Source organism: Gobius niger, assembly GCF_951799975.1.
Source record: "Gobius niger genome assembly, chromosome: 3".
Taxonomy (NCBI): Eukaryota; Metazoa; Chordata; class Actinopteri; order Gobiiformes; family Gobiidae; genus Gobius; species Gobius niger.
Genome location: NC_136854.1, coordinates 40,355,502 through 40,382,740, shown reverse-complemented (window position 1 = coordinate 40,382,740; position 27,239 = coordinate 40,355,502). Strand labels below are relative to the sequence as shown.

At 41.0% G+C, this 27,239-nt stretch overlaps 1 protein-coding gene across 2 annotated transcripts in view; it reads left to right on the top strand.

Moving 5' to 3' along the window:
- grk4 (G protein-coupled receptor kinase 4) overlaps nt 1-27,239 on the top strand; it is a 116,236-nt gene extending 88,997 nt beyond the window's left edge. Inside the window, exons 10-16 of one of the 2 annotated variants that reach the window (XM_079553402.1) lie at nt 2,107-2,144; nt 4,570-4,659; nt 7,015-7,223; nt 18,117-18,254; nt 21,394-21,531; nt 21,614-21,745; nt 26,084-27,239. In XM_079553402.1, coding sequence (XP_079409528.1) covers nt 2,107-2,144; nt 4,570-4,659; nt 7,015-7,223; nt 18,117-18,254; nt 21,394-21,531; nt 21,614-21,745; nt 26,084-26,140 — 802 coding nt within the window. In that variant the 3' untranslated portion in view covers nt 26,141-27,239. Of the gene's footprint in view, nt 1-2,106; nt 2,145-4,569; nt 4,660-7,014; nt 7,224-18,116; nt 18,255-21,393; nt 21,532-21,613; nt 21,792-26,083 lie in introns of both variants that reach the window. The other variant, XM_079553403.1, reaches the window with a different exon arrangement.

Below are 27,239 nucleotides of genomic sequence, written 5' to 3'. Positions count from 1 at the left end.
CCTCCTGAAAGTTGTGAAACCTGGTTTAAACTCAGTCCCTGTGACGAATTTTGATGTTGTAAATGCATTAGGAAAGTTTGAGATGAGTTTGGACCAGAAAATAGCAATTTGAAATTTGAGTGACCCTGTTTCTTTGTACAATCAGGTATAGCTCCTTTAAAGGGACTATACGGATTTAAAAATATTAAAATTAAGTATTTCCCCTTACATGTTCCAGCCGTGTCCTAATGTGTAGAATGAGCTCAGACCTGTTCATCACAACTGCCTCTAAAATCCTGCACTGTCACTCAAAAAGTTGTTACTGCGGGTTCGAATTGCCGTCATGCATGTGCCTAATATAGAAGGTGCTGTTACACGTATGACCTGAGGTGGCAGTAGTGAGTATAAAATGGCCAACTTGCATCTAGCCCCTTTAAAATGTGAAACTAATATATGATACAGACTCATTACATAAAAAGTGACATATGTCAAGCCTTTGTTTGTTATAATTTTGATGATTATGGCTGACAGTACGTTTTCAAAATGGGTTTTTTACAGGCTGTGACTCATAATTATCAAAATTATAACAAATAAAGGCTTGCATGATGATTTTGGCTCACAGCTTGGAAAAACCCCATTTTGAAAACGTAAAAAAATTAGAATGTTGTGAAAAGGGACTACATTGTCGGATCAAGAGACTTTAAATGGTCTCAGTGATTCAGTAGAATTCACCATCATGGGTTCAGACCATGAAAACCATCATTGACAAAAGGTAATGGCAAAAGAAGTTGGATGTTCTCCAAGTGCTGTATCAAAGCAGAAAGTGTGGAAGAAAAAGGTGCACAAGCCACAGGGATGAGCGCAGTCTGGAGAGGACTGTCAGGAAAAGGCCATTCAAAAGTGTGGGGGACCTTCACAAGGATTGACTGAGGCTGGAGTCAGAACATCACGAGCCTCCACACGCAGACGGATCCTGGACATGGGCTTCAAATGTCTTAATATTCCTCAGGTTGAAGCATCTTGGTCTTCCATAACACCTCGGCAGTGCCATGATAGTATCCATGCCACGCAACCGCATTAAAGGGGCTCGATGCAAGTTAGCCATTTTTATACTCACTACTGCCACCTCGGGTCATACATGTAACTGCACCTTCTTTATTAAGCTCATTCTACACATTAGGACATTGTTGGAACATGTAGGGGGAGGAAAATGCTTAATTGTGACATTTTTAAACTGTATAGTCCCTTTAAGGCAGTCATTCAAGTAAAAGGGCCCAAACCAAATACTAAGTACTTATGCATGATTATAGGTTTCAGAGGGTCCACATTTCTCTGTTTGAAATAATTGTTTTTATTGATTTCATGTACTATTCTAATCTTCTGACTTCTTTACAAGCATTAGTTTCACATTTTAAGTAGAATTACAGAAATAAATGAACTTTTTCGTGGTATTCAAATTTCCCGAGTTTCACCTGTACAGTGTTCGGGCTGGGTACCGGTACATTTTTTTCTGATACTGGCACTTTAACAATACTTGGTTTTTGATACCGATACCTGAAAAAAATGGGGCCAAAATATGAAAAGATAATAATAATTTGAAAAAAAAACGACATGTATATAATTTTTTTCGGAAAATAGGGGAGGAATTGGGCAAAAATGAGGAACTTCTAAAGATATATAAAGATATATATGTCTTTCAATACCTGACTGATACCATTTAACGGTACCCAGCCCTATACAGTATCTACCTACAGTTAACCCCCTCCTGTGTTGTTTGCAGTTTCATATTATTGTACATTGAAAACATATGCCGTTATGGTCTTAATCTCCTTTGCCTGTGCCTTTTTAACCTTGTAAAAGCCAATAACGTCGCCCAGTTCATTGTGTAACAACAAATTAAGCAAACAGCGATGTGTGCGCAGATAAGCTTCCCACTAAGCCACATTAAAGCCCGACATTATACGACTTAAACAGGCAATAAAGGACGGATCGGAAAGTAAATAAGATGACATGTTAATGAAAAAGAAACAATATTTGCTGAGGGGTTTTATTATTAGGGTTTATATCTCTCTTTAAAGATCTGCTACTTGCTAATAAGTTTGTGTGTGTGTTGCTTCTCTGTTGCAGGGACTTGAAACCTGAAAACATTCTTCTTGACGATCGTGGTGAGTGATTTTTTTTTAGTATGAGTGGGTCCGATCAACAAGAGCATTAGCGCAGACGAGTAATGAGTGTGGCATCTTTCATGGAGATAAACAGTGGGTTGTGAGGCCAGGGGGGCGTGGCTTAGAAAGACGGGGTCGACCGAGGCGTGGAGCTACTTCCTTCAGCAATACCAACCTCTCACAGGACATGCCACAGACTTTATCCCACTGTGAGTTCAACATCGGCCGTGTCCCGAGAGGATGAGACACAGAAGAGGGTTGGGGCAGAAATGTGATCAAAACTCTGGTTCAAAGAAAGAAAAATGTCTAGTTCTCAATACTAAGAAAACAATGTGTATGACGTTCACGCATAGACTAACAAAGCAGAACGATCTTTCAGTCTCTGTGGATAGAGAGGCGCTTGAACTGGTCTCTCAGTTTAAAGCAGTACTAAGTAACTCTTCCCCCTAGAGGCCATAAGCGCAACTGCAGGTGTAGTTGCAAGTTACGATTTTTTTAACTTATTAATTGTCTTGGAGAGCAAATACTGCGCTGACAGGAAAGGCGAAGGGAGAGAGGGTTACTGTGCATCCAATTATACAATGGAAATATTTTTTTTCACTCAAACTTGGCTGTAAATATTGTTTAAAGTGACGTTAGCCCGCAGTTAGCTTTGCCCGGGGGAGATGAAAGACCCTCCAATCATCCCATAAACACTTGTATTACCCCCACAGGGACTATGGAAAGGATTTATTAAGGTAAACACGTTACTTAGTACTGCTTTAAGTGCTTTGGAGTCATATTGGACTCGAATTTCACCTTCAAGAAACTTATGAAAAGCTTGTAAGGAATATAATAAACAAAAAACAACTCAAAAATGTTAAACAAATCAGGCCTTTCGTCTCCACCTCTGCCCCACATGTGGTGTTACGGTGTTAGTGTGTGGTCATTTGCTGGCACCACTGCCCTAAAACCTGTTAAAAAAAACACTTTATCAGTATTTACAGCCAAGTTTGAGTGAAAAATATGATCTCCATTGTGTAATTGGATGAACAATATCCCTCTGTCCCTTTGTCTTTTCTGTCAGTGTAGTATTTACTCTCACAGACAATTAATGAGTAAAAATAACGCAACATGCTGCGACACCTGCAGTACCGCTTATGGCCTCCAGGGGGCAAAACGAAAAGATCGAGAACGAAAAAGTTCAGTTCTAATTTAGCATAGTTTTGGTTTTATTTCATCTTTGTTTCTTTTTTTTACATAACGGAAGGCACGTTTTCAAGGTCTTTATGGCAATATTTAAGGCACTTATTCTGTTCTTCTCTAGTTTCTCTGTACTGTGTATGTCGGCCATGTTTGTGCATCAGCTAATCACTGTCCAGGATGTGACATTTTTTTTCCTAGGATGTGAAAGGCCACATTTGAGATTAACCCTAGTTTAAACTAAACCGAACCTTAAAGGAATAGGCCACCGTTTTTACATACTGAGATATGTTCTTACCTTAGCTTTGACGAGTTCTTTAGGACCTGTCTGGTCTTCACCCGTGCCTTCAGTCACGTAAACACAGCACAGACGGCGTTAGCATTTAGCCTCTCCCCCTCTATAGATCCAAAACAGGTCAAGATAGAAGCTACCAAGCTCTTCCATGGTAGCTTCTTCCTTTTATCCGCTTAGAAAATCCACATTGTTTAATTTTGTGTATTATACTTTGTAGTGTAACACTTCACGTAACCATATTTAAATAGTGAAAACGTGGAAGAGCTTGGTAGCTTCTATCTTGACCAGTTTTGGAGCTATAGAGGAGAGAGGGAGAGGCTAAATGCTAACGCCGTCTGTGCTGTGTTTACGTGACTGAAGGCACGGGTGAAGACCAGACAGGTCCTAAAGAACTCGTCAAAGCTAAGGTAAGAACATATCTCAGTATGTAAAAACGGTGGCCTATTCCTTTAAAAACACTAAAATCAATGGGAAAAGCCCTTTCCCTTCCTAGGAAAAAAAAATAGCGTCCAGGATGCCCCTCCTTCCCGGTGAAACAGCCCGGGACAGGCATCAGATGAAAATATAGTGAAAATTGGTGCAAATATGCAAATGTGCAATGTATAACTGTGCGGAAAAGATCTACGACTTTATTGTAAGCTCAGGGGTAAAAGATCACAAATAATTGCAGCAAAAACTGGCAGCAGGCGAGTCTCCCGAGTAAATAGGTTGTGGTTGTAATCCTTGTTTAGACTTAGCTTCGACAAAACATGTACACAAACATTTCCAGCAAATTTCTAAAGAAACATCGGTTCCATTGTTTGGACGATCCAAAGTAAATAAATGGGGGGGGAAAACAAAACTCTTACCATGAAACCAACCTTTGAACTGAAGTGGAGCTGAAACAGTGTTGAATCTTTGTATTTGTCGTAGAATAAAGTAGTAAAGGCTGTTCTTCTTTTCTTTTAGGGCATATCCGTATCTCAGACTTGGGACTTGCCGTTCAAATCCCAGAAGCAGAGACGATACGAGGGCGAGTGGGCACCGTTGGATACATGGGTGAGTTTTGGGCGGTTGTTTTCGGGATCTGGGAACGGGATGATGTCACGGATACGGAATGTTCTGTGTCAGTTTTCTAAAGAAATCTCCTCGAGGGATGCAACAATGACCTCAGGGCGACTGTGCCACGATCCCAGCAAGAAACATCCAAAAGGAAAAAACTGTCCAACTCGATATCAACGTCGTATTGTGTCATTTACGATGAGAACGTTATGTCCACGGCCCGTTTCACGCGTGTTTTTAATCCGTCATGTGACAATAAGGCTTTTAATCACATGTTAGTAAGTAACGCTAGCTAATTTTCTAGGTTGAAAATGCAACCAAAGTCTCTGTACCCCTCCTCTCCTTGTCTCTTTACTCCTCTCTCCTCTTTTTCTCTTTACTTATCTCTCCTCCTCTTTGTCTCTTTAGTCCTCTCTCCTCCTCTCCTTATATCTGTACTCTTATCTCCTTGTCTCTCTCCTCCTCTCCTTGTCTCTTAACTCCTCTCTTTGTCTCTTTACTCCTCTCTGTCCACCTCTCTCCTCTCCTTATCTCTGTCCTCCTCTCTCCTCTCTCCTCTCCTTGTCTCTCTCCTCCTCTCCTTGTCTCTCTCTCCTCTCCTTGTCTCTCTCCTCCTCTCTCCTCCTCTCCTTATCTCTGTCCTCCTCTCCTCCTCTCTTTATCTCTCTCCTCCTCTCTCCTCTCCTTGTCTCTGTCCTCCTCTCTCCTCTCCTTGTCTCTCTCCTCCTCTCCTTGTCTCTGTCCTCTCCTCCTCTCCTTGTCTCTCTCCTCCTCTCCTTGTCTCTCTCCTCCTCTCCTTGTCTCTATCCTCCTCTCCTTGTCTCTGTCCTCCTCTCTCCTCTCCTTGTCTCTCTCTCCTCTCCTTGTCTCTGTCCTCCTCTCTCCTCTCCTTGTCTCTCTCCTCCTCTCCTTGTCTCTCTCTCCTCTCCTTGTCTCTCTCCTCCTCTCTCCTCCTCTCCTTGTCTCTATCCTCCTCTCCTTGTCTCTCTCTCCTCTCCTTGTCTCTCTCTCCTCTCCTTGTCTCTCTCCTCCTCTCTCCTCCTCTCCTTGTCTCTCTCTCCTCTCCTTGTCTCTCTCCTCCTCTCTCCTCTCCTTGTCTCTCTCTCCTCTCCTTGTCTCTGTCCTCCTCTCTCCTCTCCTTGTCTCTCTCCTCCTCTCCTTGTCTCTCTCTCCTCTCCTTGTCTCTCTCCTCCTCTCTCCTCCTCTCCTTGTCTCTCTCCTCCTCTCCTTGTCTCTATCCTCCTCTCCTTGTCTCTCTCTCCTCTCCTTGTCTCTGTCCTCCTCTCTCCTCTCCTTGTCTCTCTCCTCCTCTCCTTGTCTCTCTCTCCTCTCCTTGTCTCTCTCCTCCTCTCTCCTCCTCTCCTTGTCTCTCTCTCCTCTCCTTGTCTCTCTCCTCCTCTCTCCTCTCCTTGTCTCTCTCCTCCTCTCCTTGTCTCTCTCCTCCTCTCTCCTCTCCTTGTCTTTCTCCTCCTCTCTCCTCTCCTTGTCTCTCTCTCCTCTCCTTGTCTCTCTCTCCTCTCCTTGTCTCTCTCCTCCTCTCTCCTCCTCTCCTTGTCTCTCTCTCCTCTCCTTGTCTCTCTCCTCCTCTCTCCTCTCCTTGTCTCTCTCCTCCTCTCCTTGTCTCTCTCTCCTCTCCTTGTCTCTCTCCTCCTCTCTCCTCCTCTCCTTGTCTCTCTCCTCCTCTCCTTGTCTCTATCCTCCTCTCCTTGTCTCTCTCTCCTCTCCTTGTCTCTGTCCTCCTCTCTCCTCTCCTTGTCTCTCTCCTCCTCTCCTTGTGTCTCTCTCCTCTCCTTGTCTCTCTCCTCCTCTCTCCTCCTCTCCTTGTCTCTCTCTCCTCTCCTTGTCTCTCTCCTCCTCTCTCCTCTCCTTGTCTCTCTCCTCCTCTCCTTGTCTCTCTCCTCCTCTCTCCTCTCCTTGTCTTTCTCCTCCTCTCTCCTCTCCTTGTCTCTCTCCTCCTCTCCTTGTCTCTCTCCTCCTCTCTCCTCTCCTTGTCTTTCTCCTCCTCTCTCCTCTCCTTGTCTCTCTCCTCCTCTCTCCTCTCTTTATCTCTCTCCTCCTCTCCTTGTCTCTCTCCTCCTCTCTCCTCTCCTTGTCTTTCTCCTCCTCTCTCCTCTCCTTGTCTCTCTCCTCCTTGCTCCTCTCCTTGTCTCTCTCCTCCTCTCTCCTCTCCTTGTCTCTCTCCTCCTCTCTCCTCTCCTTGTCTCTCTCCTCCCCTTGTCTCTCTCCTCCTCTCTTTTCTTACCCCTCTCCATTATATACACCGCGGGGCTGTAGAAACGCTGTATTATCACCTTAACCCTGCTGTAGATCTTGGTGCATTAACCGTCCTCCGTGTTGCTCCGTGTTGTTCAGCTCCAGAGGTGATCCAGAACGAGAGCTACAACTTCAGCCCGGACTGGTGGGGACTGGGGTGTCTGATCTTCGAGATGATCCAGGGCCAGTCGCCTTTCCGCAAGCGCAAAGAGCGCGTGAAGCGGGAGGAGGTGGACCGCCGAGTGCGCGAAGACCCGGAGGAGTATTCCGATAAGTTTTCTGAGGACGCAAAGGACATCTGCAGACAGGTGAGTTCTGGGGTTAAGAAAAGGAAGTAAAACATGCTTATATCCCCTTCTGCTGCTGGTAGGGCTGGGTACAGTTGCATTTTTTTCCGATACCGATACCTGAACGATTACCTTTTTTCGATACCTATAGTAAAATATTTGTTATCTAGAACCAGAAAACAGAACAATAATGTGTGGAAGATCTGCAATTTACAACATCAGGTTCATCTCCAGTGTCAAGGAATGTGTGAAAATTGGGGGATACTTTGCAGGGAAATTGTGAGACATTGTGGCAAAAATAAGGAATAATTTTGGGGGGAGAATGGGGCAAAAATAGGGGGGGAAATTGGAACAAATGAGGGGGGAAATAGAGGAAATTTTAGTAAAAAACATATAGCAAAAATTACAGGAAAATAGCAAGAAAGAAAAAAAGAAAAAAATGTAAATTGTGTAAAAAATAAAAAAATAAAAGGGAAAAATTAGGCAAAAACATTTGAAAAAATATTCTTATTATTATTATTATTATTTGAGCTGAAACAACAAAGTAACTTCCTTTAAAGCTGTCCCGGTGTAGCGATTTCAAACTACCCCCCCATTCACCTTACCCCCCGGTACTTTGAAATTGATTTCAGACTACCGGGGGGTAACTTGAAATCGATTTCAAATTACCCCCAGGGGTAACCTGAAACTGATTTCAAGTTACCCCCCCCTGATTTCAGATTACCCCCGTTACAATATGTATTGTTTGTTTGGCACGGCTGTGTTAAATAGAAAATTCCCGGATGTTGATTGCTAATAATAGCTACAACTCTCGTAACTTTTCATCTGGTAAGGTTAGCTTTAGTTCGTAAACTCCACTATCCTTAAGGTTAGGGCTAAGGTAAGGCTAGCTTTAGTTCGTAAACTCCACTATCCTTAAGTTTAGGGCTAAGGTAAGGCTAGCTTTAGTTCGTAAACTCCACTATCCTTAAGGTTAGGGCTAAGGTAAAGTTAGCTTTAGTTCGTAAACTCCACTATCCTTAAGGTTAGGGCTAAGGTAAGGTTAGCTTTAGTTCGTAAACTCCACTATCCTTAAGGTTAGGGCTAAGGTAAAGTTAGCTTTAGTTCGTAAACTCCACTATCCTTAAGGTTAGGGCTAAGGTAAGGTTAGCTTTAGTTCGTAAACTCCACTATCCTTAAGGTTAGGGCTAAGGTAAGGTTAGCTTTAGTTCGTAAACTCCACTATCCTTAAGGTTAGGGCTAAGGTAAGGTTAGCTTTAGTTCGTAAACTCCACTATCCTTAAGTTTAGGGCTAAGGTAAGGTTAGCTTTAGCTCGTAAACTCCACTATCCTTAAGTTTAGGGCTAAGGTAAAGTTAGCTTTAGCTCGTAAACTCCACTATCCTTAAGTTTAGGGCTAAGGTAAGGTTAGCTTTAGTTCGTAAACTCCACTATCCTTAAGGTTAGGGCTAAGGTAAAGTTAGCTTTAGTTCGTAAACTCCACTATCCTTAAGTTTAGGGCTAAGGTAAGGTTAGCTTTAGTTCGTAAACTCCACTATCCTTAAGTTTAGGGCTAAGGTAAGATCAGCTTTAGTTCGTAAACTCCACTATCCTTAAGTTTACGGCTCCAACTGCGGTTCCTGTAAGGTATTTTATGGATGAAGAAAGCAGTTGAGAGGGGGGTAGTCTGAAATCAGGGGGGGTAGCTTAAAATCGTGTTCATCTTACCCCCGGGGGCAACTTGAAATTGATTTCAAAGTAGCCTTAAATGGGGGGTAGTTTAAAACCTTTACACCGGGACCAACTGCATCAAAACTGGCAATACTTTTATTTTTTCAATACCAGTAGTACCTGTTGGAGGAATAATTTTTGGGGGAAAAATGGGGCAAAAATAGGGGGGGAAATTGGAACAAATGAGGGAAAAAATGGTGGGAAATAGAGGAAATATTAGTAAGAAACATATATGAGCAAAAATTACAGGAAAATAGCAAGAAATAAAAAAATGTAAATTGTGTAAAAAAAAAAATTAAAAAAGCTGTCCCGGGACCAACTGCATCAAAACTTGGTTCTAAAGGCTTTCAATACTTTTATTAGTAGTACCTGCACATTTTTTTCCAATACCATACTGGCATTGTTTAACGGTACCCTAATGCTGGTGCTACTTCTGCTATTGCTCTAATGCAGGGGTGTCCAAACCACGGCCCACGGGCCAAATGCGGCCCGCGGCCCACTTTTAATTGAAAATATAATAGATTTTTTTTTCTTTTCTTTTTTCTCTCTCTCTCTTTCTTTGACTGCGAGTTATACATCTCAGTCTGTGCTGGTGAGTAATTGTGTTATTTCGCTGTGGATTACCTTTTGCTTTTGTTAAGATAAAGGAAAATCCATTAATAGAAAGCTGCGATGAAGGCTGTTTTTTTTTACTTTAAGCATATTCAATTAAAAAGCATAGTTAGCTTTAATTAAACAAAATAGAGGTGAAGTTATATATCTGACCTCTACTGAGTGCGGCTCAGTTTGTATATTTTTCTGTATGTGGCGCTCAGTGAAAAAAAGTTTGGACACCCCTGGTCTAATGAGAATTAAGCCACAAACTAACAAAAGCGTGACCACAATTTACCAAATTCACGTGCATGGTCCTCTTCACCAAACTGGTTTTACAATGACAGACGACGCCTGCCAGTCTTGTGACACATTTGAAGACAGGTGACAGGTTTTAGGAGCAGCTGCTGCCGCCATTTCAAGGGTTAAAATCAACATTCGAGTCCACGTAGCCACAGTGCAGCAAAGCGTGTCTTTAGTGAGAGAAGAGTCTGAGATTTGTTTGTTATCCAACCATTGAAAACCATTTAAATCAATGTCCAATGATGGGCTTTGTTTCTTCTCTACATATTGCTCTCTCTCTTTGGAGTAAAGCTATATCAAGACCAACATCCGCATATACGTTTTAGGAAGAGAAGTTGAAAAACATTTAGCAAAAACAAACACTGTGGCCATTTACCCACAACAGCTGGGTTGCAGGTGACATCACAGCGTTCTAAAGGACTATAAGATTCTAAAGAGGTACAATTATTTTGTTTTTGAGCACATTTTTGGTCTTTTACAGAGAGATCATGGACCCAGTGACTGATATTAAAAGGTCTAGATCAGGGGTGTCCAAAGTGCGGCCCGGTGGCCAAATGCGGCCCTCCGACCAATTTTTGTTGGCCCTTGGCCTTTTTTCTGAATCAGTAAATATCAGAGCTGGTCCTTTTTATTTGAAATGTAATAATTCGACACAATTCTAACCTAACAACTAGGTTAGTTGTTAGGTTAGAAACAACTAACCTAGTTGTTTCTAACCTAACAACTAACCTAGTTGTTTCTAACCTAACAAACCAATAAAATGTGCTCTGTCTCACATTTTATTGTGAGACAGAGCTGGCATGGAGGATGATCACAGGAAGTGATCAAAACTAAAGCAGGTAAACTAAACCTTCTGTCTTACTAAAAGAACAAAACTATAATAGGCTAAGAAGACGGTATGAACCTTTTACAAAGAGCTGGCACGAAGGTTTTAAGCATAAATTACGGTGTGGGGCACATTTTAAATCTCTGCTTGTCAAAGGTTTCATGGCACTAACCACCGATCTATGGCCCTTGACCCCGTGTACGCTTCAATATGTGGCCCCCACATGAAAAAAGGTTGGACACCCCTGGTCTAGATGCAAGTCAGCCATTTTATACTCACTACTGCCACCTCAGGTCTTATGTGTAACTGCAGCTTCTATATTACGCTCGTGCTTGACGGCACTTCGGACCTGAATTTACAACTTTTTGAGTGACAGTGCAGGATTTTCGAGGTCTGGGCTCATTCTACACATTAGGACATTGCTGTAACATGTAGGGGGAGGAAAATACATACGTTAGACATGTTTAAACTCCACATAGTCCCTTTAAATTTTCCTTTTAGATACGACTTGCGAAAGTGTAATGCAGTTAAATGGGAAAAACTGTCTCCTGCCCCCTCTGGGTCTTGTGACATCATCACATTCTAGACCCTGAAACAACCAATAGATATTTACATTTCTAAAAAGGAAAAACAATTATTCACGACCCGTGCGTTTTATGAAAATGGACCTGAAGCATTTTGGGCCAAGAGCCAACACATACAAAAGAACAGGCTCCACGGCCAAAGTTAGCACACTATAGCATTTATATCACCGCACGCACTGGATTCTTTCATAGAGAGATTTATCTTTGTCAGTGACTTCTATAAGCAAGTGCAGTATGTGTTGTAATACTTCAAAAACATACCAGCCGATACTGTTTTAAAACTTCTCTAATCTAGAGTCAGGGCTTAAAAATGATGAAACCTTGTCATAACTAAAGCTTAAAGTACATATATCAGGTTTTCATGGTCTTTTTACTGATCACTTGGTTTGATGGATGATGCCGTTAAGTAAGGGATAATGTATAGAACGCTGGTCATTATCGGGAAAATAAGCACCGACAGGGCGAACCGGACCCCGACGCGAAGCGGAGGGGTCTGTTTCGCCCTGTTACGGCCATTTGCCAACTGAACACACAACATAAACTTCATACACTTTTATGAAGGTCGAAAGGTTTATTTAATGACTTCCGCGACAAATAGTTCCCAAAAGTTTGCGCGTTGCTCGGCAACGTTTTGCTAGGCTAGAAGCAGCAAGGCTAGTAGCTAGCCTAGCTACTTAGTTGAAGGCGCAGTTTGAGAGGAGTAATGGTGGTGAATCTCTGGGTAAGTTGAAAGTCAGACTCACGCTAACTTCACGAGCAATTCCCCCAACTTCTCTCGCAGTGACGGGGACAGAGATAGTGTCGCTCCTACGTACGCGCGGAGTGATATGAAAGCACGAACTCCGTTGCCATTGGCAGCGGTCATTATTTTTCTCAGAGGTCCTTTATCAGAAAATAATGACCGGTAGAACGTTGGGAAATCCCATTCAAATCAACGGAGCGTTCTACTTACGTTGTGAAGAGCCGTATAATAATAAGAGTTAATCATAGTTTTAAAGTGGCAGCTTTGTGAAGAAAAGTTGAAAACAAAACAAAAAAGAGTGTCGGTTATCACTTTGGCCTCACATTAAGAAGGTCCCGAGTCCTGTGTGGTGTGTTTCTGTATAGATTTCACATATTCCAAGGATAAATTCATTCTCAAGGCCCATTGCAGCAACTTCCTGTCTCTTGGTACAGCTGTGTTTTTTGACTTTTTCTACGAACTGCCTTTCTGTGTTCCACACGGTTTGCTGGATGCTTTTGTTATGGAGTTATGGAAACCTTTTCGCAAGTTGCATCTTGTGCCCATTTCCAATAAGGATCTGATGGAGGTTAAATAGAATTGTGAAAAAATTATCATTACCTGTGACTTGAGCCTGTTCGAAAAGAGGAAACTTCGGTCCCATTAGAACTACAGCTGACATAAGAAAGGGGACTTTGCTTACTTTACATGATCTTATCAAGTTCTAATTATTAAAGGCACTGAGATATGTTCTTACCTGAGCTTAGACGAGTTCATGTGTGCCTGTCTGGTCTTCACGTGTGCCCTCAGTCACGTAAACACAGCACAGACGGCGTTAGCATTTAGCCTCTCCCTCTCTCCACTATAGCTCCAAACGAGGAGAAGATAGAAGCTACCAAGCTCTTCCACGTTTTCCATATTTAAATATGGTTACGTGAAGTGTTCCACTACAAAGTATAGTTACACAAAATTAAACAATGTGGATTTTCTAAGCGGATAAAAAGGGAACTATATTGTAAGGCGTAATAATACCAGGAGGAGTTCGACATCTGTGCAGTAATATCTTCTGGAACACTTCATGTAACCATATTTAAATCGGGACAACGTGGAAGAGCTTGGTAGCTTCTATCTTCACCTCATTTGGAGCTATAGAGGAGAGAGGGAGAGGCTAAATGCTAACGCCGTCTGTGCTGTGTTTACGTGACTGAGCGCACACGTGAAGACCAGACAGGTACAAATGAACTCGTCTAAGCTCAGGTAAGAACATATCTCAGTGTCTACAAACGGTGGCCTGTTCTTAGCCTTAAGTCCGAAACCGTCCTGCGTTTCACCAGTGTTACTGAAACTGAAATTAGACAAAAACTGACCACAATGGTCTCTTTATTCCATTTTTTGTTTTTTTGTTTTTCCTCTTCCTTGCCACTGCATTTCTCCAGTTTACACTTGGATTCAAAGCACTCTCACTCTTTGCTTCTTGCTAAAGCTAATGACTTTTGAGACCTACACATTTCTACTTCTGAAACACTGAAGAGGCACCAAGACCCACGTCCCAAGAGGCGCAACAGGAAAAACAAAAAGAGGGACAAACGAGGAGGTATCGGGCAAGACTCACAGCTAAGCCACACAAGCCTTCTAACCCTACTATTGCTCTGGCTAAAGTTCGTTCACTGGAGAATAAGACGGATCATATTCGCCTGCTATGCTCTTACCAGAAGACTGTTGTGGAGCGGAGGGAGCTGCGCAGGAGGAAGAAGAGGTGAAGGAGCTGATCAGTGCTGGACGCCATGCTCTGAAACGGGGACAAACCCAGGAGGCGGTGCACTGTTTCAGAGGAGCACTAAAGACTCTGGTTTCCTCTATATGCATCGGTTTTATATAGCGCTTTTCTGGACACTCAAAGACGCTTTACATTGCACTATTCATTCACTCCATACTCGGTGGTGGTAAGTTACTATTGTAGCCACAGCTGCCCTGGGGTAGACTTACGGAAGCGAGGCAACCAGTCTGCGCCATCGGCCCCTCCGACCACCACCAACCACTCACTCACTCACTACATTCACTAGGCTTCCTGGTGTTACTAAACGGTCTCCCATCCAAGTACCGACCAGGCCCTTCCCTGCTTAGCTTCCAAGGTCTGACGGGATTGGGCATCACAAAGGCGGTATGACCACACTCTACCTCCATAACCGTGCTGTCAGGTTGTCCCACGATGGCGTCACGCTTAGTCGCGGTGGCTCAGGACGACCAACCGGCCTGAACGTGATTTCGTCGTACAATTGTACAATGACAAAGCACTTACTTACACTTACTAAGATCTCTTGTCTATTTTGGGCCTCTGGTAAGAGCCTGGTCTTTTGTTTGGCACGAACACACCCCATAAAGCCCCTCCTGCCCCCTCAAACATCTCTCCATGTCCCTTTTCCCTTATCATCTTTTCCTCCTGTTTCTCCCTGAACCCTTTCTTCTTCCCAGCCCACTCTTCCTCTCCCCGGGGAGGCTTTGAGTCGAACGAACTCTGGGTCAGAATGTTCCACCGCGTCACGCAAATAAACGTCCCCTCCCTTTGCTCCGCTCATAGGCGCACGGAGCAACATACGCAGAAACGGTTCGGATTAATCAGAAATACGACGAGGCAGTGTTTCTCAGACTGTGGTATATTTACAAACAGTTCGAAAGCGTTCATTTCACCGACGGGCCTTATATGTACTGACGACAGGATTTATGGTCGAGTCCCTGAGTTACAGTGGCTCATACATGTCTGTTTACTATATTACTAAACTACTTGTGGACTAAAGACGAAACAAAAGGGTGGGGTGAGGCTACGTCGAGCCCGAGTGCAGAATTTATGGGACGAAAATATGTCAAAATTCAAACTAAATGTTGCAAAAACATGTTTCACACTGAGACTTACAAGATTACATTGCATCTTGAAGTAAGTAATTTTGAACGCTTTCCATAGACCAGAAGGGCCGATTTTCATCATAGCCAAAACACCAAGGGCCGAACCTCACCAATGTAGCCTAAAGTTAAGAACCATTTTCTGCAAATGCCAATTGTTTTACATCTGTGGTTCAAAAGTGGTCCGTCTCCGAGACCCGCCATTACCTTAATGACAAGCTGCGACCCAAATAAAACTAAAATTAAACTTAAAATATTGTATTTACCACACATGTTTTTATTGAACTGAAATTATGATCAAAACAACCCAATAATATTATTTTTTAACAGACTCCAATGTGTTTCCGTGTAGTTTTCCGTCTTGCGACCCACTTTTGAGTCCTGACCCACCCGTTGAGAATCACTGTTTTACATTATATATGACCAAGTGGGATGTTCTGCAAGGACATTTAGCATTTTTAGAGTACTTTAATAGGTTTTTGATCCCTTATTTGCATTATAATATTTCTCAAAATCATATTGGGGGCCAGAGGTTCTGTGCTGGAGGGCCTGACGTTGCCTACCCCTGCCATAGACCAATGGTGTGGCCATGGAGACAAATGTTTAGGTACTAGTGGTATCGAAAAGTATCGAAAGCAGGTACCGAAAGAAGATCGTTATATCTTTAGATCTGAGTGTTGATGCTGTTGGTCCAGGGACAGCATTACAGGAAGTGACTCAAATAAATATTTTTTCCCCCCATATTTCCCTATTTTAATTTTGCCTAATGATTACCCTATTTTTCCTTTTTTTTTTTACACATTTTTTCAAAAAAAAATTCTTGTTTTCAATTTTTTTTTTTACTAATATTTTCCCTATTTCCCCCATTTTCCCCTCATTTTTCCCCCCGATTTATTCCCATTTTTTCCCCCCCAAATTTCTCCCTTTCTTCTCTTTCTTCCATACATTATTGTTCTGTTTTCTGGTTCTACATGACAAATATTTTAGTATAGGTATCGTAAAAAGTATTGTCCAGGTATCGGTATCGAAAACATAAGTACTGGTATCGAAAAAAAAAAAAAGTACCCAAACTTTGGTGTCCCTCAGATGATCCTTTTTACTGCAATTCACAATTCTGCATGATTATCGCCTGAGATAAGCTGCCGTTATTGTTCTAAGCCTATAGTTAACCTCTATTTTACTGCATTAACCACCGATCTGTGGCGCTCCTCTCAATGAACACTTCCTCTTGGACACCCCTGCCATAGACCTGTGTTCTCTCCACCTGGTTTAACTTTGCTTTGGCCTGGTATTTGTCTACTCGAGCTCTGGCTTAAAACTGCTCTGGAGTCCTGATTTAATCTCTGTTTAGACCTGCGTTTTGTCTCGTTTTATTCCTACTTAGACCTGGTTGAACATCCATCAACGACATCCCGCGGCTCTATAAATGCATCAGGTTTTGAGTAGGGCTCGATATTGTTCCTTTTTACCTGAACGATACTATTTCCGATACTAAAATGTTTGTCATCTAGAACCAGAAAATAGAACAATATGGGGTTCATCTCCAATGTCAAGAAAAAGGCAAAAATAAGGAAAAATTGTGTAAAGAAAATTTTGAAAGGGGGAAATTTTGGAATAAATGGGGAGGAAATAGGGACAGTATTAGCAAAAAGTTATTTAAATTTTTTTTAGAAAAAATAGGTAAATTTAGAAGAAAATTGGGCAAAAATAAGAAGAAAATATGTAAGCTTAATTTGAAAAAATTGGGGTAAACTAGGCAAAAATAAATACAAAAAAATAGGAAGAAAATAAATAAAAATTTGAAAAATTGGGGGAGCTGAAACAACCAAGTCTCCTGTAATGCTGTCCTTGCTACCAATAGCTCGCCAAGCCTCTCAAGGTAGCTCGCCAAAGACTTTCTCCATCTCTACACGCTTGATATTTCACATTTTAGATGCATTTTCTGTTTGTTCTGAACATACTTAACACAGTTGGTTCAATATAGTAAAGTATAAGGACTAAACTCAAGCCACTTTCTTTGAAATACCATCAAGCAAGTAATTCTTCTGGGGTAAACTCCACCTAAATTGCATTTTTCACAAGTGTTTTTGAACATAAGTAGCTCTCCCATGTTGTGTAAAAGTAGCTCGATGGGTAAAAAGGGTTGGAGACCCCTGGTTTAAAGTGACGCTAGCCCGCAGGTAGCTTTGCCCGTTAGCATGTTAGCTTCTTCTTCGTGATTCTATTAGTGTGTATTGGTTCCTCCGGTCCGGTGGCAGTCAAGTTGCAAGCATGGTTTTCTGGCCAGAGACACCAGGGGGAGATGAAAGACCCTCCAATCATCCCATAAACACTTGTATTACCCTCACAGGGACTACGGAAAGGATTTATTAAGGTAAACATGTTACTTAGTACTGCTTTAAATTGACACTATTTATTTAGCCCTCTTTGAGTTAAAACTATTCTGAGAGAAAGAGCGATAGTCTCGATGTAGCGCTGGCCTCTCCATGCTTTAGAAACGTGACCGACACTCGGCACATGCGCTCCCCCGCAGCACCGCAGTCAGAGGGCGGTCGAAGTCGGAAAAAGGCTGGACTATAGGACAACTCCTTCATCCATCCATCCATCAATTTTCTTCCACTTTAACGTTGCCGGGTCGTGGGGGCCGTTGGAGCTTCCCAAATCACACTGCACCAGCCCCCTTATGGCTCCTCCTGCAGGTGGTGGGTCCACAGAAGGACGGCCTCACTATTCTCAGGCCTGTTGGTCTCTCATAAGGGGATTCTGAACCGCTCTTTGTCTGACCTGTTTGCCCTGGGAGACCCTACCAACAGAGCTCCCAGGATCATTCAGGCGCTCAAACCCCTCCACCACGTTAAAGTGGCGGCTCCAGGAAGGGATGACTCTTTCATATCGTTAGCCACATAGCATAATTGCCTAACTCATTTTTGTTTTGATTTTGGAAAACACGTAAAAAAACATTTTATAGGAAACACATTGTTTTTCTCTTATTGCCATGTTAACAATACAAAATGACTTAGGCAGTTATTCTATGTGGCTAACGATATGATATTCTGGTCGGGCTCGTGCATAAGATCTACTCTACACAATTAGCGTGTACAAATCTTTAAATTAGCTGCATCGTTTTATATGCTGCATGGTTCTGGGCTTATAGTCCGGTACCTAAACTAAGGTACTGGTGTCGTTTAACGGTACCCAGCCCTAGTTTTGAGTGTTAACGCTTATTTCATTATTCAAAATGTTTCTCCCTTTTCCTCCCCTCTCTCCTGCTGTGCTCGTCAGCTCTTGAGTAAAGACCCCAAGGAGCGGCTGGGCTGTCAGGGTCAAGGGGCTACAGAGGTTAAGCAGCACCCCATCTTCAGGAACATCAACTTCAAACGACTAGAGGCCAACATGCTGGATCCTCCCTTCATTCCTGATGTAAGAGGCACACACAGTCACACACACACACTTGCATGCGTACAGCAAACTCGGAAAGTAGCTTGAAACCGAGGGGAGTGGCAAATTAGTGCACAGGAAATACCATTGTCGGATATAAACAAACATTTCCAGTATAAATGTACTATCGAGGGGAGCTGGGACAGGAAAATGTGCTTGCATTTCAGGGAAATTCAACGAAGTTATGAAATAATTGTTAGCTTTTATTTTGACACTGAGACAGAACATAGAGGTACATGTTAAAATGCACCGACGTTGCTGTGCTGCCCAGAAACATTATACGTCCCTCATCTTGTTGTGAGTAAATGACACGTTTCATCATTCTTGTGTCCCACAGAGCAGTGTTCATTTAGTTATTTTAATTTAGTTTCAGTCTTAGAGCCAGTTCTTGTACTTGGCGCAAGGACAGTGCAAACTCAAAACTAAGCAGCACTGGGAGCGGTCTCTGATGACAGCCTCACATTCATTTCCTCATTTACATCGCACTGACTTGTGTTCTTCCTTAAAGGAACAGGCCACCGTTTTTACATACTGAGATATGTTCTTACCTGAGCTTAGACGAGTTCATTTGTACCTGTCTGGTCTTCACGCGTGCCCTCAGTCACGTAAACACAGCGCAGACGGCGTTAGCATTTAGCCTCTCCTCCTCTCCACTATAGCTCCAAACGAGGAGAAGCTAGAAGCTACCAAGCTCTTCCACATTTTCCCTATTTAAATACGGTTATGTGAAGTGTTACACGATAAAGTATAGTTACACAAAATTAAACAATGTGGATTTTCTAAGCGGATAATAAAGGGAACTATATTGTAAGGCGTAATAATACCAGGAGTAGTTCGAAATCCGCGCTGTAATATCTTCACTTTACTGTGCGGATGCCGCTTGATAGCTTCCATCTTCTCCTCGTTTGGAGCTACAGAGGAGAGGCTAAATGCTAATGCCGTCTGTGCTCTGTTTACGTGAAGACCAGACAGAACTTATCTCGGTATGTAAAAACGGTGGCCCATTCCTTTAAGCATTATAGGCTCTCACAGGTCAAACAAAATTAGTTTTTATCCCATCATGAGCGAAACAATGTTCGTGTCCCGAGAGACAGATGTTGCTACAGCCGGTCCGCTGTGGTGCGGGTCGGCACTCGCTCGGCCGTAATTGCGTTAACGTGACCAAAACACATGGAGGAAAAAGACTGTTTTACATAACATCACCATTGGCCATGAGTGTTTCTCCACTTTCCCACTAAATGCGCTTAAAAGTCTGCAGTGGCGAGATCTCGAAGTGCGCTCCTACCAAATGCTACGCTATATTCTGCGTTTAGAAACACAAGATCGGGCCCTTGTCTTGTGACGAAAATGAGATTTTGTCAAATAATTCTCTTACATTTTAGTCGACTAAAATTGCATGTAAATTTAGTCGACGTTACATTTACAATACTTACTATACCACGGTCAGTGAGAATTCCAAAGCTAACAGGCGTGCGTTATTTTCATATACGTTTGTTAAGTGGTGACGTCACAGCTCTACTTCCGGGTCCGCAGATGTGCGAGAAACTACAAAAAACTCTTCAATACCACAATCAGTATTTCGGAAACTCAACAGAGAGTTACTGAACATACCCATTTATCAGGCCCATTAGCCAAAAATGCTAAACCTACTGCTATAAAAGTAATATTTACCAAAATCAGTACTTCCGGGTTAGCGGAGATGAATGCTAACGGTGCAGCAGCTACGCTAACCCCGGAAGAAGTGACTTTACTAAATATAACTTTTTAGCAGTAGGTGCGTCATTTTTGGCTAATGAGTCTGAGAAATAAGTAGGTTCAGTAACTCTCTGTAGAGTTTCAGAAATATTGATGGTTGTTTTTAAGAGTTTTTTTATGTTTCTTTTCTCGCATATTTGCTGGTTTTCTAGGACCTGGAAGTCGTGACGTATAACCGCACACATAGTCCGCTAGTTAAATCACTACTTAGTTTAATGAGTAAAATGCTAAAGTACATTTTTGTTGTTAATTTCAATTAATTCCGGTTTTCGATTAATGGGAAGTAGAGGAGAGCGAGCTGCTACGTTAGCCTACTGCTAATAAAATATGAGCTTTCCATTTCTCTTAAACGGCTATGACACTATTCATTATTTTCAGTCCTACATAAAGTGATCCCTCCACTTAAAGGGAACAGGCCACCGTTTTTAAATACTGAGATATGTTCTTACCTTTGCTAAAGCTACACATCAACTCGTCTAAGCTTTTAGCCTCTCCTCTATGCGGCCAAATGGGGTTGAAATTAGAAGCGACCAAGCGCTTCCACGTTTTCCCTATTTAAATACGGTTACATGAGCAGTTACACGATCCAAGTATAGTCATGCAAAATTAAACATGTCGACTTCTAAGCGGATTAAAAGGGGAACTATATTGTGAGGCGTAATAACACTTGAGGAGCACTTCGACGTCCGCACAGTAAAGGCAATATAGACGGTTACGCATCAACTCGTTTAAGCTCAGGTAAGAACATATCTCTGGATTTAAAAACGGTGCCCTGTTCCTTTATGCGGCTAGATTAGTAAAGTCAAATATAGAAGTTTCAGTTCGAAAGTGGACTCCACCGCAGTCGTGTTGTTCTTGACTCCGCGTCGTGCATTAAAACCTTCTAATGCACGGCTCCTCATTGTTTAATCCTGACTTAATTTAGTTTAAATCCAAATTAAGGAGCAAAAATATTACTTTGTAAAACATTATTGTCTGTTGAGTGCTGTAAAACTCGGAGGGAAAGTGACCCGCTGGTGAGGTTAAGCCAAGATAGGGTTATCTTTATCTCTCTTTTAGGTCAAGCAGGTCAGTGGTGTCTCAAAACAATAACAATGTACTGCACGTTATAGGCTCTTCTTCTTCTTCTTCTTTTTCTCTTTTTTTTCTTTTTCTTCTTCTTTTTTTTTCTTCTTCTTTTTCTCCTTTTTTTTAAAATCTTTTTCTCCTTTTTTTACCCTTTTTTTTTCTTTTTCTTCTTTTTCTTTTTTTCTTCTTTTTCTTTTTTTTCTTTTTCTTCTTCTTCTTCTTCTTCTTCTTCTTCTTCTCTTCTTCTTCTTCTTCTTCTTCTTCCTCTCATTAATATCTGTGTTTTCGGTTTCCTCAGCCACGAGCCGTTTACTGTAAAGACGTCCTGGACATCGAGCAGTTTTCTACTGTCAAAGGCGTGAACCTTGACCCCACTGACGACGACTTCTATCACAAGTTTGTCACAGGCAGTGTCTCCATCCCCTGGCAGAACGAGGTACTGCGGCCTGAGATTACATCATAGCACACACACAGCACATGTAATGCACTGTAACGTATTTGTGATTTTTTTTTTTTAGATGATAGAAATGGAGTGCTTCAAAGAAATTAATATTTACGAAACTGATGGGGTGCTGTGCGCGGATCTGGACGTGAACCGACCCAACCCTCCACCAAAGAGAGGCTTCTTCTATCGCCTGTTCAGAAGAGAGGCAAGTGCTAGTGCTCCGGCTACTGTGCGAGGGGGTGGGGGCTAAGGTACCTGTCTCTCTTCTTCTTTCACTTTTCCTCTTTCCAGGCCTTGTTCAAAAGGTATCAAAGTTGCATGGCCGGAATAGGTAATTTTTCGGACTGAGATCTTGACTAATAACATTATGGAGTTAAAGCTGCACTATGCAACTTTTATGTTGGGGAAAGAAAAGTTGATATTTGTGCGTATTTGACCTTGAAGTGTCCCAGCAGCTGTTTAAATGACCAGCATGGCATTTACTTTCGATCACAGTGGTCTCTACAAGGCTCCAGGATCAATTGTTTGGAAGGTTTTCACTGCTGACGGACCCCTCTCACAAGAAAACCTACAAAGCAAGTGATCCTGGAGCCTTGTAGAGACCACAGTGATCGAAAGTAAAACCGCCAAGACACTCGTACAGCCGTTGGGTCACTACAAGGTCCTACAAAGTACACCATTTTTTTTTTCTTGCATGAAAAGTTGCGTAATGCACCTTTAAACTAATGCCCGACTAACGTGTTATTAACGCTGCAGCTGCTTTTGGCCTTTGCTTTGCTTCAGTTAATTACATTGAGTCCTTTTTTTTTTTTTTTTTTAATTCTTTATGGCATATACAGCAGTTATAAACGTTCATTTATAAAGTACTTGACAGTAAAGACAAAATTAGGGGTGGGTACTGTTAACATTTTTGTTGATACCGGTACAATAGCGATGCTTTTTCCAATACCTGTGTGGAAGGTGTGTGGAAGATCTGCATATTTACATTATGGGGTTCATCTCCAGTGTAAAGAACTGGGGAAAAATAAGGAAAAAATGGGGGAAAATTGGGAAAAAATTGAGGGAAATAGGGAAAATATTAATAATGAAAATTAGCAGAAATGAGGGGGGAAAATTAGGAAAACGAGAAAAAATGGGAGCAAAAATTAAAAAAAATATATATATATTTTTTTTTAAATGGGGCAGACATTTGGCAATAAAAGAATGGGGAGCAAAATTGGGCAAACATGTGAGAAAAGAAATGTGGGAAAAAATCAATTATTTGAGCTGAAACAACCAAGTTACTTCCTGTAATGCTGTGGAAGATCTGCATATTAACAGGGTTATTATGGGGTTCATCTCCAGTGTAAAGAAATGGGGAAAAATAAGGAAACATTTGAGGGAAGATTGGGAATAAATTGGGGAAAAATTGGGAAGAAATGGAGGGAAATAGGGAAAATATTAATAATAAAAATTAGCAGAAATGAGGGGAAAAAATTAGGAAAACGACGAAAAATGGGAACAAAAATAAGGAAAAAAATGGGGCAGACATTTGGCAATAAAGAAAAAAATAGGGAACAAGAAATGGGGAAAAAATGGGGGAAAAAGGAGGGAAAAATCGGGGGAAAATTGGGAGAAAATGGAGGGAAATAGGGAAAATATTTATAATAAAAATTAGCAGAAATGAGGGGGAAAAAATGGGAAAACGAGAAAAAATGTTAGCAAACATAAGATTTATTTTTTTAAAATGGGGCAGACATTGGGCAATACAAAAAATGCGGAGCAAAATTGGGCAAACATGTGGGAAAGGAAATGTGGGAAAAAATCTATTATTTGAGCTGAAACAGCCAAGGTACTTCCTGTAATGCTGTGGAAGATCTGCATATTAACGGGGTTATTATGGGGTTCATCGTCAGTGTAAAGAAATGGGGAAAAATAAGGAAACATTTTAGGGAAAATTGGGAAAATATTAATAATAAAAATTAGCAGAAATGAGGGGAAAAAATTAGGAAAACGACAAAAAATGGGAACAAAAATAAGAAAAAAAATGGGGCAGACATTTGGCTATAAAGAAAAAAATAGGAAACAAAATTGGGCAAATATGTGGGAAAAGAAATGTGGGGGAAAAAATCAATTATTTGAGCTGAAACAACCAAGGTACTTCCTCTAATGCTGTGGAAGATCTGCATATTAACGGGGTTATTATGGCATTCATCTTCAGTGTAAAGAAATGGGGAAACATTTGGGGAAAAAGGAGGGAAAAATTGGGAAAATATTAATGATAAAAATTAGCAGAAATGAGGGGGAAAAAAGGGAAAATGAGAAAAAATGGGAGCAAACATAAGATTTTTTTTTTTTTTTTTAAATGGGGCCAACATTGAGCAATAAAAAAAAGTAGGGAACAAAATTGGGCTGGGAAAAAAACACATTTATTTGAGCTGAAACAACCAAGTTACTTCCTGTAGTGCTGTGGAAGATCTGCATATTAACGGGATTATTATGGGGTTCATCGTCAGTGTAAAGAAATGGGGAAAATAAGGAAACATTTGAGGGAAAATTGGGGAGAAATTGGGGGAAAATTGGGAAGAAATGGAGGGAAATAGGGAAAATATTAATAATAAAAATTAGCAGAACTGAGGGGAAAAAATTAGGAAAACGATAAAAAATGGGAACAAAAATAAGAAAAAAAAATGGGGCAGACATTTGGCAATAAAGAACAAAATTGGGCAAATATGTGGGAAAAGAAATGTGGGGGGAAAAAATCTATTATTTGACCTGAAACAGCCAAGTTATTCCTGTAATGTTGAGGAAGATCTGCATATTTACGGGGTTATTATGGGGTTCATCTTCAGTTTAAAGAAATGGGGAAAAATTGGGGGAAAAAGGAGGGGAAAATTGGGAATAAATTGGGGGAAAATGGAGGGAAATAGGGAAAATATTAATAATAAGAATTAGCAGAAATGAGGGGGGAACAAATGGGAAAACGAGAAAAAATGGGAGCAAACATAAGATATATTTTTTTTAAATGGGGCCAACATTGGGCAATAAAAAAAAGTAGGGAACAAAATTGAGCCGGGAAAAAAATCAATTATTTGAGCTGAAACAACCAAGTTACTTCCTGTAATGCTGTGGAAGATCTGCATATTAACGGGGTTATTATGGGGTTCATCGTCAGTGTAAAGAAATGGAGAAAAATAAGGAAACATTTGGGGGGAAATTGGGAATAAATTGGGGAAAAATAGGGGGAAATTGGGAGAAAATGGAGGGAAATAGGGAAAATGTTAATAAAAATGAGCAGAAATGAGTTGAAAAAATTAGGAAAACGACAAAAAATGGGAACAAAAATAAGAAAAAAATGGGGCAGACATTTGGCAATAAAGAAAAAAATAGGGAACAAGAAATGGGGAAAAAATTGGGGAAAAAGGAGGGAAAAATTGGGGAAAATTGGGAGAAAATGGAGGGTAATAGGGAAAATATTAATAATAAAAATTAGCAGAAATGAGGGGGAAAAAATGGGAAAACGAGAAAAAATGTTAGCAAACATAAGATTTATTTTTTTAAATGGGGCAGACATTGGGCAATACAAAAAATAGGGAGCAAAATTGGGCAAACATGTGGGAAAGGAAATGTGGGAAAAAATCAATTATTTGAGCTGAAACAACCAAGTTACTTCCTGTAATGCTGTGGAAGATCTGCATATTAACGGGGTTATTATGGGGTTCATCGTCAGTGTAAAGAAATGGGGAAAAATAAGGAAACATTTTAGGGAAAATTGGGAAAATATTAATAATAAAAATTAGCAGAAATGAGGGGAAAAAAATAGGAAAACGACAAAAAATGGGAACAAAAATAAGAAAAGAAAAAATGGGGCAGACATTTGGCTATAAAGAAAAAAATAGGGAACAAAATTGGGCAAATATGTGGGAAAAGAAATGTGGGGGAAAAAATCTATTATTTGAGCTGAAACAGCCATGTTATTCCTGTAATGTTGAGGAAGATCTGCATATTTACGGGGTTATTATGGGGTTCATCTTCAGTGTAAAGAAATGGGGAAAAATTTGGGGAAAAAGGAGGGAACAATTGGGAATAAATTGGGGGAAAATTGGGAGAAAATGGAGGGAAATAGGGAAAATATTAATAATAAAAAATTAGCAGAAATGAGGGGGAAAAAATGGGAGCAAACATAAGATTTTTTTTTTTTTAAATGGGGCCAACATTGGGCAACAAAAAAAAAGGAGGGAACAAAATTGGGCCGGGAAAAAAAACATTTATTTGAGCTGAAACAACCAAGTTACTTTGTTGAATCCAAAGATATACAGGTTTTTTTTTCCGCTTCCTGCTTTCAATACTTCGATACCAGTAGTACCTTAACTTTTACCCGACACCATAATAGTATTGTTTAAATACTAGTAGCCTAGACAAGATATGGATAAGTGGAATAAGATAACTCAACTAAAATCAAACATTTAATAAAGAAGAAACAAATGAGAAAGGGAGTAATCAGAGCCGTCGGAGAAGTGGGGGGCGCGAGTGTAAACGATGTGTGTTGGTTTGGTCCCTGCAGGTCTGTTTTAAAGGGGGCTATAGTGAAGATGAGACTGAGGAGCCCTCACGACTCTAAACCACTCCTTCCACCTGCCTCATCCTCCGCCGCTGAACGTCACCAACTCCAACCGAGCGCAGACTTTAGGAACTCAGTGAATGTTGACCTGTATTTATGAGCTGTATTAAAAGTGTATTATAATTAAAGAAAAAAGTATGAGTTTAAGATTTTGTACATTTGTACTTGAATTTATGTCTAGATGTATATTTTCACTAAAGGTTGTATTGTACAAAAAGCCATAAAAGTACCACTTGAATGCATACTTTTTCTTTTTTTTCTTTATTTTTCTTTTAATTTTTTATTGGAATAAGTATGGACAATGTGTATTGGGATTTTGTTTTTTTAAGCACAGTACCAGTAGTCATTTTATTTTTTCCAATGTAGCATAAGGCTTTTTGTTTTATATGTCCTTTTGATTTGGCAATTTGATTTGTTTTTGGCAAATCTGATTGACCCCAGTCCTATTTTATCCCCCATGGGCTCTGTAGGTTTGGCTCGGGTAGAGTTAAATGGGAAAAAGGGATAATTTCTGCCTGTTCCTCAAAAGTCTTTTCGAATAATGTGATGGCTCCAATAATCACATTTATACCATGGTCAGTGAGAATCCTAATGCTAATTGGCGTGCATCCTTTTCCTATCACCGCACAGTCCGGCAATCGTTAAATCACGTTCTATATCACTCCACTACAGCTTAAAAAGTGAAATAACTCCTGCCCAGGACCTAAAAAAAAAAGCCCAAATGAACAGTCAGTTTGTGGGACCATGGTATAAGTGGATTGAACAACTCGGAGCCGTGCGTTATGCATTTTTAATGCACTTCGCGGAGGAACACCACTCCACTGCGCGTCATGCATTAAAACTGTATGTTTAAGTGATGATGTCATTGCCCTACTTCCGGGTCCAACAGAGCTTTACCTCTATTCACTCTAGCTTTAGCTGATTTTAACCTGCTGTAGAGCCGACTACAAGGCTCTTTCTAAACATCTGAACACACAGAAATGTCACTTTTATTCCAGATTTTCTTTAGTATTGCATTTCTGACATTAATTATCACATTTTTCTTTCCATACACAATGAAGAAGGCTAGTGGAGAAATAGTGAGCTATATCATTCTAAT